Source organism: Oncorhynchus tshawytscha, linkage group LG08 (genome assembly GCF_018296145.1).
Source record: "Oncorhynchus tshawytscha isolate Ot180627B linkage group LG08, Otsh_v2.0, whole genome shotgun sequence".
Classification (NCBI taxonomy): domain Eukaryota; kingdom Metazoa; phylum Chordata; class Actinopteri; order Salmoniformes; family Salmonidae; genus Oncorhynchus; species Oncorhynchus tshawytscha.
The window spans coordinates 38737767-38752136 of record NC_056436.1 but is presented as its reverse complement, the minus strand read 5'-3'; the positions used below and the strand labels follow the sequence as shown (position 1 = coordinate 38752136).

The window sequence follows — 14370 nt, the reverse complement described above, 5'->3', positions numbered from 1 at the left end:
TAGTCTTCTATTTTGTAGTGTTTAAAAAAAATTGTGTCCTGGGCCTTTTAAGTTAGATGTAAAGTTATATTTAAATATGCTCCAAAATATTTGACGGAAACTACTCTAGGCTTTCCATTTTGGCTTGTATCTATCTATACAGGAGATTTTATTCAAGAGAACATGATGATGATAATGATTATTATTATACAAGACAATATTGGTCTGGAAATGTTCTGTGTAATAAATGGGGTGTTGTGGGATTGATACAGTATAAACTGATGTCATCATCTTGTGAACATTCTAGAACATTGGAACAAAACACCTCAAGACACAGAATCATTTGCTGCATGACAAGCCACAAAAGAAATAGTAAACTATCTTTATTGATATGTTCAATTTCTGCTATTTACAGGTTTTATACTGCACAACAAAATTGTTTCACATAATAACAATGTGACGAAAAAGAACACTGTTCATACATACAGTAGGCTACATCTTGTGTCTGCTTCAACAAACACACGCCAAGGTTAATTTCAAATCAGAACATTAGCTTTGCCAACGGATCATTTGTATATGAGCATGGATAACCTCCTGCAGTCTTATACAGTAGGAATAGTTTGTTGTGATGTTTTGTACCAAATTATAGTAGACACTATCAGGGTTGATATTGAAGTTTGGAGAATATTAAGAAGTTCTGAACATGTCAATAGGTTACAGATTGAGCCATCCACACACCCAATACTGAGTTTGTGTTATATATCAAATAGTCATGAACGTATACTAGCACATTTTCAATTGGAAATCTGAAAGATAATTTTTGGTCAGCCACTAGAGGGTAGCACTATAAAGAGAGTGACGCCCTGATCCGCCAAAGACAGTCTCCCTCTCTCTCATGTACTGATGTACCAACGGCAGTACAGTAGCCTATCGATAGGCAGAAACTGCTTCTCCAAGACATCCCCGATAACGCTTGTAGGCGATGTCATGGCGACGTTGGCTAGCTAAACTCCGGCGTAGAAACACGTCATCGGGTCTAACGGTCGTCTCGCGCAGATTTGCGCATGGGCAACCTGTCTAATTAAAGGCACTCCTTCGATATACAGTTGTTTTTGACGAAAATAAAAACGTGCCAGTTTGTCACTTTTACGAGGTTGGAGTAATAGCATGTTCAACTACTTATGACATTGGCTCGAATCTAGGTTGTGCCTTTAGAGTGTTTAAATGAACATCTAAGGAATAATTTTTCACTTATCTCATTATTGACTTCTCAAACCCCAAACCTTGGTCTGTTTCGAAAGTGTTTACCGAAGTCTCGCGATGTTGCGGCTCTGGGTTTAGAAACTTTGTGGATGGTTCAGAAAATCAATGAAAACTTCACTAGTAAGTCATTGAAATCGATGAAGTTTCCACTAAATTTACCCATGTAATACTAATAGCCAAGATTGATGAAGGCAAAATTTGTTTGAAAAGTTACATTACAGATACAGTATGGAAAAGCAAAGCAAATAAAGTGTGTTTGTGTGACTATAATAATAATCCAGAGTGATTCTCTGATAAACCATTAATAGCTGTATACATTGTATTTTTTACTATTTTTATTTTTTTTAGCTTTTATTCATGATATGTTGATATCGCTATCAATGAGAAATATACAAGACTGAATCTATAATGCTCCAGTGTGGATTTTCATGAGAGGTGTTCAGAACAGAAGTTTAATCATCACCGTGGTGACGGATTTGAATATTTAGGGGAGGGTCTGGGGTTTGCTAGGTTATGGCAGGGATACGGTTGCTTTGGGCATGGCTACACCTCGTTCTGTTGGGTGATGTCAGTGGAGTAGCTGTTGTAGGACTTGCTGGCTCGGGTGCTCATGCCCAGGTACTGCTTCAGGAACTCACTGAAGCGTTTCTGGTTGTTCCACTTGCGGGCAGATTTCCGGACGCCTATGAACCCGCCGTAGCGCTTCTGCAAGGGCCTTCCAGGGCCCATCAATTTCCTGTAGCCGTGCCTTCCCTTCAGGAACCCCCCAAAGCGCTTTGACAGACTTAACCCTGCCGCTCCGTCCTGTTCTTTCTCTGTCGCGCTATCCCCCTCTTCCTCGTCCATTTCCTCCATTTCCCGGGGCAGCTGGGAGGTGTAGGCATCATCGGCGAGGGTTAGCTGTCTCTCACTGCCCAGCTCGTCTGTCCCCAGAGCACGGGCCACGTGGTCAAACCTCTGCAGGGCTGCTGGGTACATCAGCCCCTCATCCCCCTGTTCCTCTTCTTCCTCTGGTAGCATGGCCTCCACCTCCTCCTGGGCCCGTTTCAGCATGTCAGCGCCCCCTATGGACAGGAATGGTAACTGTGGCGGTGCCAAGACCTTGCGACACAGGTCCCAAATGAAGGCAGGGGAGACGTTACTGTCACACTCCACCAGACATACCTGAGAGGAGAGAGGGAGGAAAACAGAGCACATGATCGTTAGATAGAGAGAGAGAGAAAAAAAGAAAGAAAGAAAGAAAGAAAGAAGGAAAGAAAGAAGGAAAGAAGGAAAGAAGGAAAGGACAAACCAAAGTTATGATTTGTTAGTTATTGGTCACCACTTTGTCCAGGGGCTGTACAGAGCAGAGGAGGCTGCTGAGGGGAGGATGGCTTATTATAATGGCTGGAATGGAGTTAATGGAATTGTAACAAACACATGAAAACCACGTGCTAGATGTGTTCGATACCACTACATTTTTTCCGTTCCAGCCATTACTATACGCCCGTCCTCCCCAAATAAGGTTGCACCAGTATACTTTCTGTCAAATGCTGACGTGAAAATGGCTTTATGCATTTCATTGAGATAGACAAGGCACTTTACCCTCATTTTCTCCAGGGGCGCCGTACTACTATGGCTGACCCTGTAAAAACAACACATTTCAACCTACCTATCTGGTGTATGTGACAATAAAACATACAGTATATGTATTTTTTAAAGAATGATAGCAAAATGTTTATGATGCCCATGAAGACATCGTACTGTTCTTCTCTCGCCCGAACATAGTCCTTTCTTTGTCTTACAAATACCTCACCTTGAATTAGTATGGCGTCCATGCTATCTAAATGGTCTTTGTGTGAATATATATCTAGAATCAGTCAGTGGGTTTGGGGTTTCTCTGAACGCATCACAGTCTAGTCTCGCAGTCTCTCAGTGGAGATTCTCCACATCAGAGCTGAACCTGCTATCAACACACACACACACACACACACAAATATTTTCCTTATCTCAGGGTGCCGAGTCATACCAAAGAATATAAAACATGGGACCTTATGCATCTCTGATAGATCTGGGGTAAGGCCCTGCGATAGACTTGCGTCCTGTCCATAGGGTGTACTTGTACATCAAGCTGCCTCACGCTACAGAAACAGGAGATAAGCTCCTGCTCCTATGAGCCGTTCCGGCTTGTACAAGCCAAGGCTACTTACTTACATAGGAGAGAACGTAGCAGAATACACTGAAGCCACTAGACAAAGAGGGGGGTCGGTGGTGCGCTAAACCTCCAGCAGTGAGATGGAGAGAATGGAGAGGGCAGAACACTCACTTCTATCCTCAGGAATCAATTAGCCAGCGCAAATTAAAAGCCAGATGCCGGGAGGCTGGGACGGCATAATGCTAAGAGTCAGATATCGTCAACAATATAGGAGATAGATTGTGGGGAGAATGACTGTGGTGAGGGAAGGGTCGTTTTAGAGAAGGATGAGGGCAGAGCGTGATGGATGCAGGGGTGCGGGGAGTGAGGGAGATGGTAGGTGCGTCTGTGTGCGCATGCATGCGTGTTTCTCTATGGGGGGGTCCCAATCTCTCTTCGTCGACGGCGAGCGCTCTATTTGTGACATCATCAATCTCTCCAGGCGGCGGCAGTGGGCCAACCAGCTGCTGTTTATTGTGTGTGCATAATTAGCCTACGCTCTAAGTTAACTGACTCACCAAAGCTGTTTAAAGCCAAAGGAGCATCTCCTGAGTGAATTAGCTCTATCACCCCACAGACAATCAACCTATTAAAGGGGCAGTGCTTTGCCTGTTTTTTTATATTTTCACACTATGAGGTTGGAAATAACACTCAGAAGTTGTGAAAATGATAATTCCCTTTTAGTGTAAGAGTTTATTAATAAATTTGAAAAAACACGTGGATTTTCAGCCTGTTCAGGTGGAATGGAGTTTTTGGCCCACAAGCATGACATCACAATCTGATGTGATTATTCTGACCAATGACCATTTGTATTTTATTACTTTGAAGGGTTAAACAGGTAGGCTCTAGAGTCTAGACGATCCTATCCGCCAATCATGGTTGCTATTGTAAATAATTTACATTTGTATCAACACTCCCACACGATCAGACTGAGCATTTTAAGAGCACAAGGAGGCTCAGGGAAATAAATTATCACAGATATATTTTGAGTTATTTTTATGAAATAAACACACACAGTAATTTATTAGACATACAGTGATGATTTAAAAATACAATTTAAAACACTGTTAGATTCAGTCAGTCCACTGGTAACAGTCAGAGTTCCTTGAGATAGTACCCCTTTCCTGCAGTCGAGTGACCAAAAGCACCCTCTAGAGGCCTCATGGGTGGAACGTTAATATTTGTAATAATTTCATAATTAATAAACATTATATATAGTGTATATAAAAATAAAATAAAAATCCGGTGTTCCTATGTTAAACGATTTTGTTATATTTTAGTCTTATGTGATGTACATAAAGTGTAATATTGAAATGCAAACTCAGAATTGTATACAATTCAACTCTATATCTGACATAGTACAGGTGTCATAACCAGATCTAGATTATGACAGCGAGATGGACAACAGGGGATTTAATCTGTGTTGAAGTTGATCTCTTCGGGCATTATGTGACTGAGGCAGGGTTAGGCATAGACAGATAAGAGGAATAGAGACATATACTGAACCAAAATATAAACGCAACATGCAACAATTTCAAATATTTTACTCAGTTACAGTTCATATGAGGAAATCAGTCAATTTAAATAAATTCAATAGGCCCTAATCTATGGATTTCTCATGACTGGAAATACAGATACACATATGTTGGTCACAGATACCTTAAAGGAAATGGGCCTCACAATGGGCCTCAGGATCTCGTCATGGTATCTCTGTGCCTTCAAATTGCCATCGATAAAATGCAATTGTGTTCGTTGTCCGTAGCTTACGCCTGCCCATACCATAACCCCACCATGGGGCACTCTGTTCACAATGTTGACGTTAGCAAACCGCTCGCCCACACTACGCCACACACGTGGTCTGCGGTTGTGAGGCCGGTTGGATGTACTACCAAATTCTCTAAAATGACGTTGGAGGCAGCTTATGCTAGAGAAATTAACATTCAAATCTCTGGCAACAGCTCTGGTTGACATTTCTGCAGTCAGCATGCCAAAACTGCACATTTTAGAGTGGCCTTTTATTGTCCCCAGCACAAGGTGCACCTGTGTAATGATCATGCCGTTTAATCAGATTCTTTATATGCCACACCTGTCGGGTGGATTGATTATTTTGGCAAAAGGAGAAATGAATGCTCAGTAACAGAGATGTAAACAAATGTGTGCACATAATTTGAGAGAAATAAGCTTTTTGTGCGTATGGAACATTTCTGGGATATTTTATTTCAGCTCATGAAACATGGGACCATCACTTTACATGTTGCATTTGTATTTTTGTTCAGTGTAGAAGAACAGAGTGATAGACAGATGGAGGATAGGTGTTGTTGGTGGCTTTAGAGACCCTCACCAGTGTGTTAAAGTTGATCTCCTGGGGTAGGATGTGGCTACAGGCCAGGCAGTCCTCCTGGCAGTCACTACAGTGTCCCGGAACACAGAGACACAGCAGCAACAGGGCCCATAGGGGGGTCTTCATTCTCCTCAGTATCGACAGGACAACCTGGGACAGGACACAGGAGAGAGGTCAGAGGTCAATTCATGGTCTTCTGCACAGTCATCATTCACAGTGAACAGCCAGACTGAAAGAGGGGGAGGGAAGGAATGAGTGAGAGAGAGAGAGAATCGGGGGGAGAGAGATACAAGGACACAGACAGACATCGCCGACCGACCGACAGACAAAGATAAGTGATAAACACTAAAGCTTCTGTTTATCTGGGAGTTGTATCGACCTTGGCAGTGAACCAGTCCGCTGTTTTGTGACAACAACAACATAAGACACACAACAGCTGTTTGTACATCATTAAACAAACTCATCATCGCCTTAATTGAACCCTGAATTAGCGCTTCTGGCATGATGGGAGGGAGCACAATGGCCAAAAGAAACGGGGTGATTTCAGAAGCATTGAAGCATTTCGGAAGCCTTGATGCATTTCGGAGTCTTTGTTTTGCTGGATTAGTCATCAGGAAGAGATTGGAGATATATGGAGAGAGGAATCCAAAGCTGTGTTGCACTTGTAACAAACAGAGAACAAGGAATATGCCCATGCACTGATGCACACACACACACACACACACACACACACACACACACACACACACACACACACACACACACACACACACACACACACACACACGCAAAGCATGATATCACTGACCACACCATGTATATGTCAATGACGCACAAACAAATGCCCAAAAACTGCAATTGATAGATGTGTATCTATTATAGAAGTAAAATAATTAGAGATTAAACTTGTTTGTCAGGGACATTACATTTGAATTGTACTGAACTATTTTATTAACTTGCAGTAACGATGATTCAATGTTATCATTCATATCCTGAGAGCAGCTTACCTACACTCTTTAAAAACTGCTTTAGTATAGATAAACGGTAGTTGGAAAAGGATGAGTGCGATTGTAGAACATCATGTGTGAATGAACACAGAAAGGGAAAAGTAGTTATCTTGAAAGTAGCTTCTCTCCTTTCGAGAACAGTTCATACCCCTTTTTAAGTTTTCAGTTTTTCAAGTACTTCATTGAGTTTAGTGCTTCCAATGCAAAATGCAGGTCCCAGTGCAGCATCTCAAACCGTTCCTATTTATTTTTCATAGAAACTAAATGGACACAACAAATGAAGTCTCTACTGTATGAGACATGGATATGCACAGAGAACATTACATACCCAGAAAGCGCTGACCATTCACGTGCGACCCCAAGGGGAACTAGTACTGCAAAGTATCAGAAAGTACAATGTGTTGTCCATTGTTGTTACTCTACGGCATTCCCTTGAGGGAGGTACAAGAGAGTGCCTGTATTTCATGAAAAATCTGTAGTGTTTACGGGTTATTATTCCCCATTGCAGTGTACTTGGACACTTCCAATCGCCTCTCTCTATTGTAGAATCAGCACTTCTACCACAAACAGTAGAAACACATCTCTTTCACGTCCAAAACTGTGACATGTTGTTCTTCTCGGCCACCCTCCTCTAACTCAGTCAAGACACAAAAGCCACTTCACCACTCCTCATCAAATCGATATCCTCCTTGAGTGAGTTTCTACTTAATGGTGTCCCGTGGAACAGCTAAAGAAAGGCCGGCAGGTGGCGAGTGATTATAATGTAGGGGAGTGAATTACAAATACGATACGAGGGGATCGGGCAGGGCGGACAAAGGAGGGGTTGCCGATGGTGTGGTTTTAAAACCACCTTATTAAGTTACATAGATTTTTGCAGGAGATAGCTTGGTTCGTTCCTCATGGCTAGACATTGGAAGACCGGTTGAAGGGAAGGTAATGAGATTGGGGCTGAAGTATGATGTTCTCTGTGTATCCCAGGAGGTTCTATAGACTATCTACAGTACATCAGTCCCTCCAGGATTCCGCCATTCTGCGATTGCAATTTGTTTAGCAAAATCAACCATTCCCTGCATATTATGCGAGGGCTTGCAAATTTGACCAGTCATGTCACAAAACAATCAAATCATTGCAACATTATCACATAAAACGGACCCATCACAGCAGTACAAAAAGAGGGCTCGCAATTTCAACCAATCACTGCAAATTTACTGTATAATATAGTTCAATCAAGCCACACATAAACAAACACCCTCGTCAGCGCATTTTCGCGACAAATTGGATAAAATAATTGCGTATTGCCATGCAAAATGTCAGAATCTCCATAGCAAAATCAAGCATTTTTGCTCGCAAATGTCACAAAGAATCAGCCTGGAGGTCTGGAGTGTCCTACTGTTTTTTCTTCTTCTTCTACTTGGTAGGTAATTGATTAATTGATTGATATCACTGGTTGGCCAGAGAGTCTTCTCAACTGGTGTCCCAGGTCTGAAATCAGTCCTTGATTATCTGGCTCGAAGGACCACGTTGAATTAGTGAAGGCACTTGAAAAATTCAAGAAATGCACTTAATTAAGAATGAAAATCAGCAGTGTTTCTAGCCTCAAAGCCTCCGGATTTGAGAAAAGGGGATATGGGATTGATATGAGTTAAGATAAGCCCAAGCCTCAGAGGTAACACTGCACTTTAAATGTTCAGCAAGTGAAATGTTCAATATATTTCCTTAAACATCCTCTGTGTTGTGTGCTTTCTCTTTAACCCTTGATATGTTCATTTTGACACCTGAAGGAGCATCAGGTTCTGATGGAATCTCTACCTATTGCATGTCCATCTTCTTGTGAGAAATTACACTGGTCACTCAAAACATTTATGAATATTTAAATAAAATCAAATGTTATTTGTTACATGCGCCGAATACAACAGGTGTAGATCTTACCGTGAAATGCTTACTTACAAGCCCCTAACCAACAATACAGATCAAAGAAATAGAGCTAAGAAAATATTTACTAAATAAACTCAAGTAAAAAATTTAATGAAAAAGGAGCACAAGAAAATTATATAACAATAACGAGGCTATATACATGGGGTACCGGTACCGAGACAATGTGCAGGGGTACAGGTTAGTCGAGGTCATTTGTAAAGTGACTATGCATTAATAATAAACATTGAGTAGCAGCAATGTAAATAGTCCGGGTAGCCATTTGATTAATTGTTCAGCAGTCTTATGGCTCGCAGGAAGAAGCTGTTAAGGAGCCTTTTGGTCCTAGACTTGGTGCTCTGGTACCGCTTGCTGTGTGGTAGCAGAGAGAACAGTCTATGACTTGGGTGACTGGAGTCTTTGACAATTTTTTGGGCCTTCCTCTGACACTGCCTAGGATATAGGTCCTGGATGTCAGGAAGCTTAGCCCCAGTGATGTACTGGGCTGTATGCACTACCCTCCGTAGCACCTAATGGTCAGATGCTGAGCAGTTACCAAACCAGGCGGTGATGCAACTGGTCAGGATGCTCTCGATGGTGCAGCTGTAGAACGTTTTGAGGATCTGGGGACCCATGCCAAATCTTTTCTGAGAGGGAAAATGTGTTGTTGTGCCCTCTTTACAACTGTCTTGGTGTGTTTGGACCATAACAGTTCGTTGGTGAGGTGGACACCAAGGAACCTGAAAAACTCTCGACCTGCTCCACTACAGCTCCGTCGATGTTAATGAGGGCCTGTTCGGCGCTCCTTTTCCTATAGTCCACGATCAGCTCCTTTATCTTGCTAACATTGAAGGAGCATAGGTGTTCCTTTTGCCCAGGTGGGAAAGGGCGATTGAGATTGCGTCATCTGTGTATATGTTGGGGCGGTATCACTAGGTTTTCCGGTATGTTGGTATTGATGTGAGACATGACCAGCCTTTCAAAGCACTTCATGGCTACTGATGTGAGTGCTACAGGGCGGTAATCATTTAGGCAGGTTACCTTTGCTTTCTTGGGCACAGGGTGGTCTGTTTGAAACGTAGGTATTACAGACTCGGTCAGGGAGAGGTTGAAAATGTCAGTGAAGACACTTGCCAGTGATTAGTGATGATTAGCAAATGGTTTATAAGGACCTATATTAAACATCTCATGAATTATCCTTTGAATCATTAATACAGAATGTAAAAGTTGTTTATACACACGTGAATAACTAGCTTACTAACATTTACAATAGTGAGAGCAATAATGAATAAATAGTGAGAACTGTTTGTTCATTACTTTTAAATGGTTTATTACTGAACGTTATTAGAACTTGCTCTTACCTACCCACAAATACTGTTTATTGTATGCAGGGGTACCCCATTCAGATACATCCATGATATGAAATACGGAGACCAACTCTATGAGGGTTCAGTATAAGACCAAAGCAGCCATGCCAGTACCAGTGTAAATACCACTGGGTTTGAGCCACTGATATGATTGACAAATGAGCCTTGTGCTGAAAGCACCATTGGGTTCTCAAGCTCCATTGAGCACTTGTGTGTGTGTGTGTGTGTGTGTGTGTGTGTGTGTGTGTGTGTGTGTGTGTGTGTGTGTGTGTGTGTGTGTGTGTGTGGTATGGTGGGACCAGGGAAACACACATCCAGTATGATTGACAATGTCCCTATCAACAGAAATGCATAATCAGGAAGAGAAATGGAGTAGAAAGAATAAATAAACGCATGAACAATTCTGTTTATGTGCATTAGGACATCACAACAGGTTGTGAGTGTGGCACTGCAAACAAAAATCATGGATAAAGAAAAATATTTAGAGAAATTTCAGCTACTGCACAAAAGCCCTCTACAGCTATTGTCAGAAAATTCTCTACAAGCACAGGAAAACTATGATAAGAGAAAACAAAGACATATTTGCAATTAAGTTGAAATTATCACTTTGCCTTGTAATAGGAGGGAGAGGCCTAGACAGACAAATTGCTGTAGGAGAATCAGCCATGGGTGAATAATCCGGATTTAACACTTTCCTTGAGATTAGTAAATTATTTTACATTTCCTGGCCTTGATGAGGACACTGCGGTAATGAGGAAAGTGTTGAGAGAGAACAACGTAGAGATACAGAGAGATAGTGGACCAATGATGTGGCCGGAACACTAACTCATCCGGAACCATAGAATCAGAATGGGTTCAAATTCAAATACTTTGTCCAGAACATTCTTCTGTGGAATGACGTGTCTAACATGATGAACATTCAAGATGGACTGAAATGGAATTAAATGTTGGATACAGCAGCCAGAGAGAGAGTGAAGGATAGATGAACTGTTTGCCAATATTGGCATAGATCATTCAACACTTTTGAGACGGGGGCATTTGGATGTCTTCTGACGTACACTTCCAAAGTCTAACACCATATGAGCCTCATACTTTACAGTTGAAACTCAAGCCAGCTTCAGTGTTCCACAGAGAGAGAGGGAAAGGAAGCACAATCCCACACATTTATTTCTCACCCCATCCTTTTCACCACATAAGTGGTGTGCGAGAAGGGTCTCTCTCGTGTATTTTTATTTCATTTAACCAATTTTGAATTCAGTCTGTAACACAAAATGTGGAATAACTCAAGGGGTATGAATACTTTCTGAAGGCACTGCAGCTGAGTGAGAATAACAAAGTCAATAAGGGCTCCCTAGAGATCAGGGCTCCTGGGCACGTGCCCTGCATGCTGACGAGACTAACTACCAATCTAAAAATTGTTAGCTGACATGGATGATTGAAGGACTGTCATTGACTGACATAATAAGAAAAAAAACAAGATAAAAACTGCTGATGCACAACCAAATTTCTAAATTGCACCGGGTTAACGTAACAATTATTTTTTTTGGTCTGGGGCCCTAAGCGACCGCTTACGTTGCTTATGCCTGGAATCGGCCCTGTGTGTGAGGCAAAGAGAGGTAATGTAAGTGATCAGAGGTTAAAAAGGCTACGGCTGCCACTATCTAAGAGGTGTTTATATCATCCCTCAATTAAAAAAGGAATGTACCACAGGAGCAGAATGCACACACACACACACACACGATTTGCCCAGGCACAATACTGTATGAAATATTATTTTCCCAGTATCTGCAGAGTTTTTCCCTCACGCTCTCATTCCCGCCTTCACACCTGCAGCTCATCAGCAGGTCCCCCTCTCCAGATAGCCCAGCTATAATTGTTTAATTAACCGGCTTATTGCTGAGTAAATCACTTAATTAAACACAGTAATTGGGTTATCAAAGTCCTCTGGTGAATCTGACTGCTAGACCTGCTAATAATAACCAAAAAATGATCCATGGGGTCTGTGTCTTTCTTGACTCTGTCTGTCTGCTCCCACTACAGTCAAAGGAATAGGACCAGTGTTCTGGGGAAGGCTGGGATTCAATCTGATGGCGCATTGTCTTCAATGCACCATTTGAAGGTATTTTCTGATGGAGCCGACATATTCAGCGAATACCATAAATGCGGTCTCCGCGAACATAGAAACATTGCCTTTACATGCCACATAGCAGACGAAGAAGATTATGATTGAAAATAATAATAGCTTGTAAACAAGGTGCTTCAACTTGACATCCTGTGTGGTCCGTGTCTAGAACATTTCAAGCTCATGACTTCAATGGATACAATAAAGACAAGCTATTAGGATAGAATGGTACTAAGGGAAATTAACAACCACAACCTCTACCGAGAATACCAGTCACGACAATATTCTTCAACACATTACAACTTTATCGATGAACGAGGGCGGATCAGTGACAAACGTCGATATACCATGCAAAACATCAGCCTCTGTATCAATAGTATACATCACTAACTATCAGTTAAATGTATCATCTTCCACCCTGTAAAACCACATCAGTATTGGTCCTACAGCACCACGGATCAATATAGCGATAGATTGATATTAACTTAGAGCAGTGGAGGCTCATCAGAGGAGGAAGGGAAGGACCATCCTCCTCAGTGAATTTTATTTAAATAACAAATAATTCAACATTAAAAAGTTATTGTTATATAAAACTGTACTAAATATAATCATATCACCAGATAATTGATTAAAACACACTATTTTGAAATGAAGGTCTACTTTAGCCTCAACAGCACTCTGTAGCGTAGCACTATGGTGTAGCCGGAGGACAGCAAGCTTCCGTCCTCCTCTGGGTACATTGACTTCACTACAAAACCTAGGAGGCTCATGGTTCTCACCCCCTTCCATAGACTTACACGGGAATTATGACAACTTCCTGAGGACGTCCACAAACATATCAGAGCTCTTGCAGCATAAAATGACGTTCTCCACCCAATCAAAGGATCAGAGAATTAATCTAGTACTGAAAGCATAAGCTACAGCTAGCTAGCACTGCATAAAACGTGGTGAGTAGTTGACTCAAAGAGAGAGAAAGACAATAGTTGAACAGTTTTGAACAAATGTATTTCTTCCAAAATTAAGGAGAAGCAAGAGAGAGAGAGATCAACATTTTTTTTCACTTTGAGTTTCACTTACTTACTTAGCTAGCAAATACAGCTAGCTAGTTTAGCCTAATCAAACACCCTGCTCAAACAGAGGGATGCTACGTTAGCTAACTGGCAACCCAACACAACATTGGAACTCTTCCAAGTCAAGGTAAACTTTTGGGCCAGCCGGTTTAAGTGCTAAACTACTTACTGACTGTACACTAACGTTACTGCATGATTGTAGCAGGATTACTAACACATTATTTCATTAGGTATGTTGACTATTGTCACGTTCGCTGGACTAAATATCGGACCAAGCTGCAGCGTGATATGGTTTCCACATATTTTTTCATTGAAAACGCACAAAAACAACAAAGAATAAATTAAACAAACAACGAACCGTAACAACAGAAATGCAACATGCACTAACTCAAAACAATATCCCATAAAACACAGGTGAAAAAAATGCTACTTAAATATGATCCCCAATTAGAGACAACGATAACCAGCTGCCTCTAATTAGGAATCATACCAAACACCAACATAGAAAAACTAAACTAGAACCCCACATAGAAAATAACTAGAACCAGATCTGGACTGGACATCAGTGAGGAGGAAGGCTCCTGTCATGGAGCAGGACTGGACGCCGTATCTGGACTGAGCACCGGCGCAGGAGAAGGTTCCGCCCATGGAGATGGACCGGACGCCGTGCCTGGACTGGGCATCTGCGCAGGGGAAGGCTCCCGCCATGGAGCTGGAGGTTCCGGACCGTTGACCGTCACAGGAGGTTCCGGACCGTTGACCGTCTCAGGAGGTTCCGGACCGTGGACCGTCTCAGGAGGTTCCGGACCGTGGACCGTCTCAGGAGGTTCCGGACCGTGGACCGTCTCAGGAGGTTCCGGACCGTGGACCGTCTCAGGAGGTTCCGGACAGTGGACCGTCTCAGGAGGTTCCGGACCATGGATCGTCTCAGGAGGTTCCGGACTGTGGACCGTCATTGGAGGTTCCGGACTGTGGCCCGTTATTGGAGGTTCCGGACTGTGAAACGTCGCCGGAAGCTCTGGACTGTGAACCGTTGCCGGAAGCTCTGGATTGGGACTCGTTGCCAGAAGCTCTGGACTGTGAACCATCGCCAGAAGCTCTGGACTGTGAACCATCGCCGGAAGCTCTGGACTGGGG

The 14370-nt window shown here is 42.4% G+C and overlaps 1 protein-coding gene across 1 annotated transcript in view; it reads right to left on the bottom strand.

Annotated features, from left to right (window-relative positions):
* Positions 1–25: 25 nt before the first annotated feature.
* Positions 26–14370, bottom strand: part of LOC112256509 (prepronociceptin) — a 29507-nt gene continuing 15162 nt past the window's right edge. Inside the window, exons 2-3 of the mRNA XM_024429819.2 lie at positions 5757–5906; positions 26–2406 (exon numbers count right to left, since the gene is read on the bottom strand). Coding sequence (XP_024285587.1) covers positions 1786–2406; positions 5757–5882 — 747 coding nt within the window. The 5' untranslated portion in view covers positions 5883–5906 and the 3' untranslated portion in view covers positions 26–1785. The remainder of the gene's footprint in view (positions 2407–5756; positions 5907–14370) is intronic.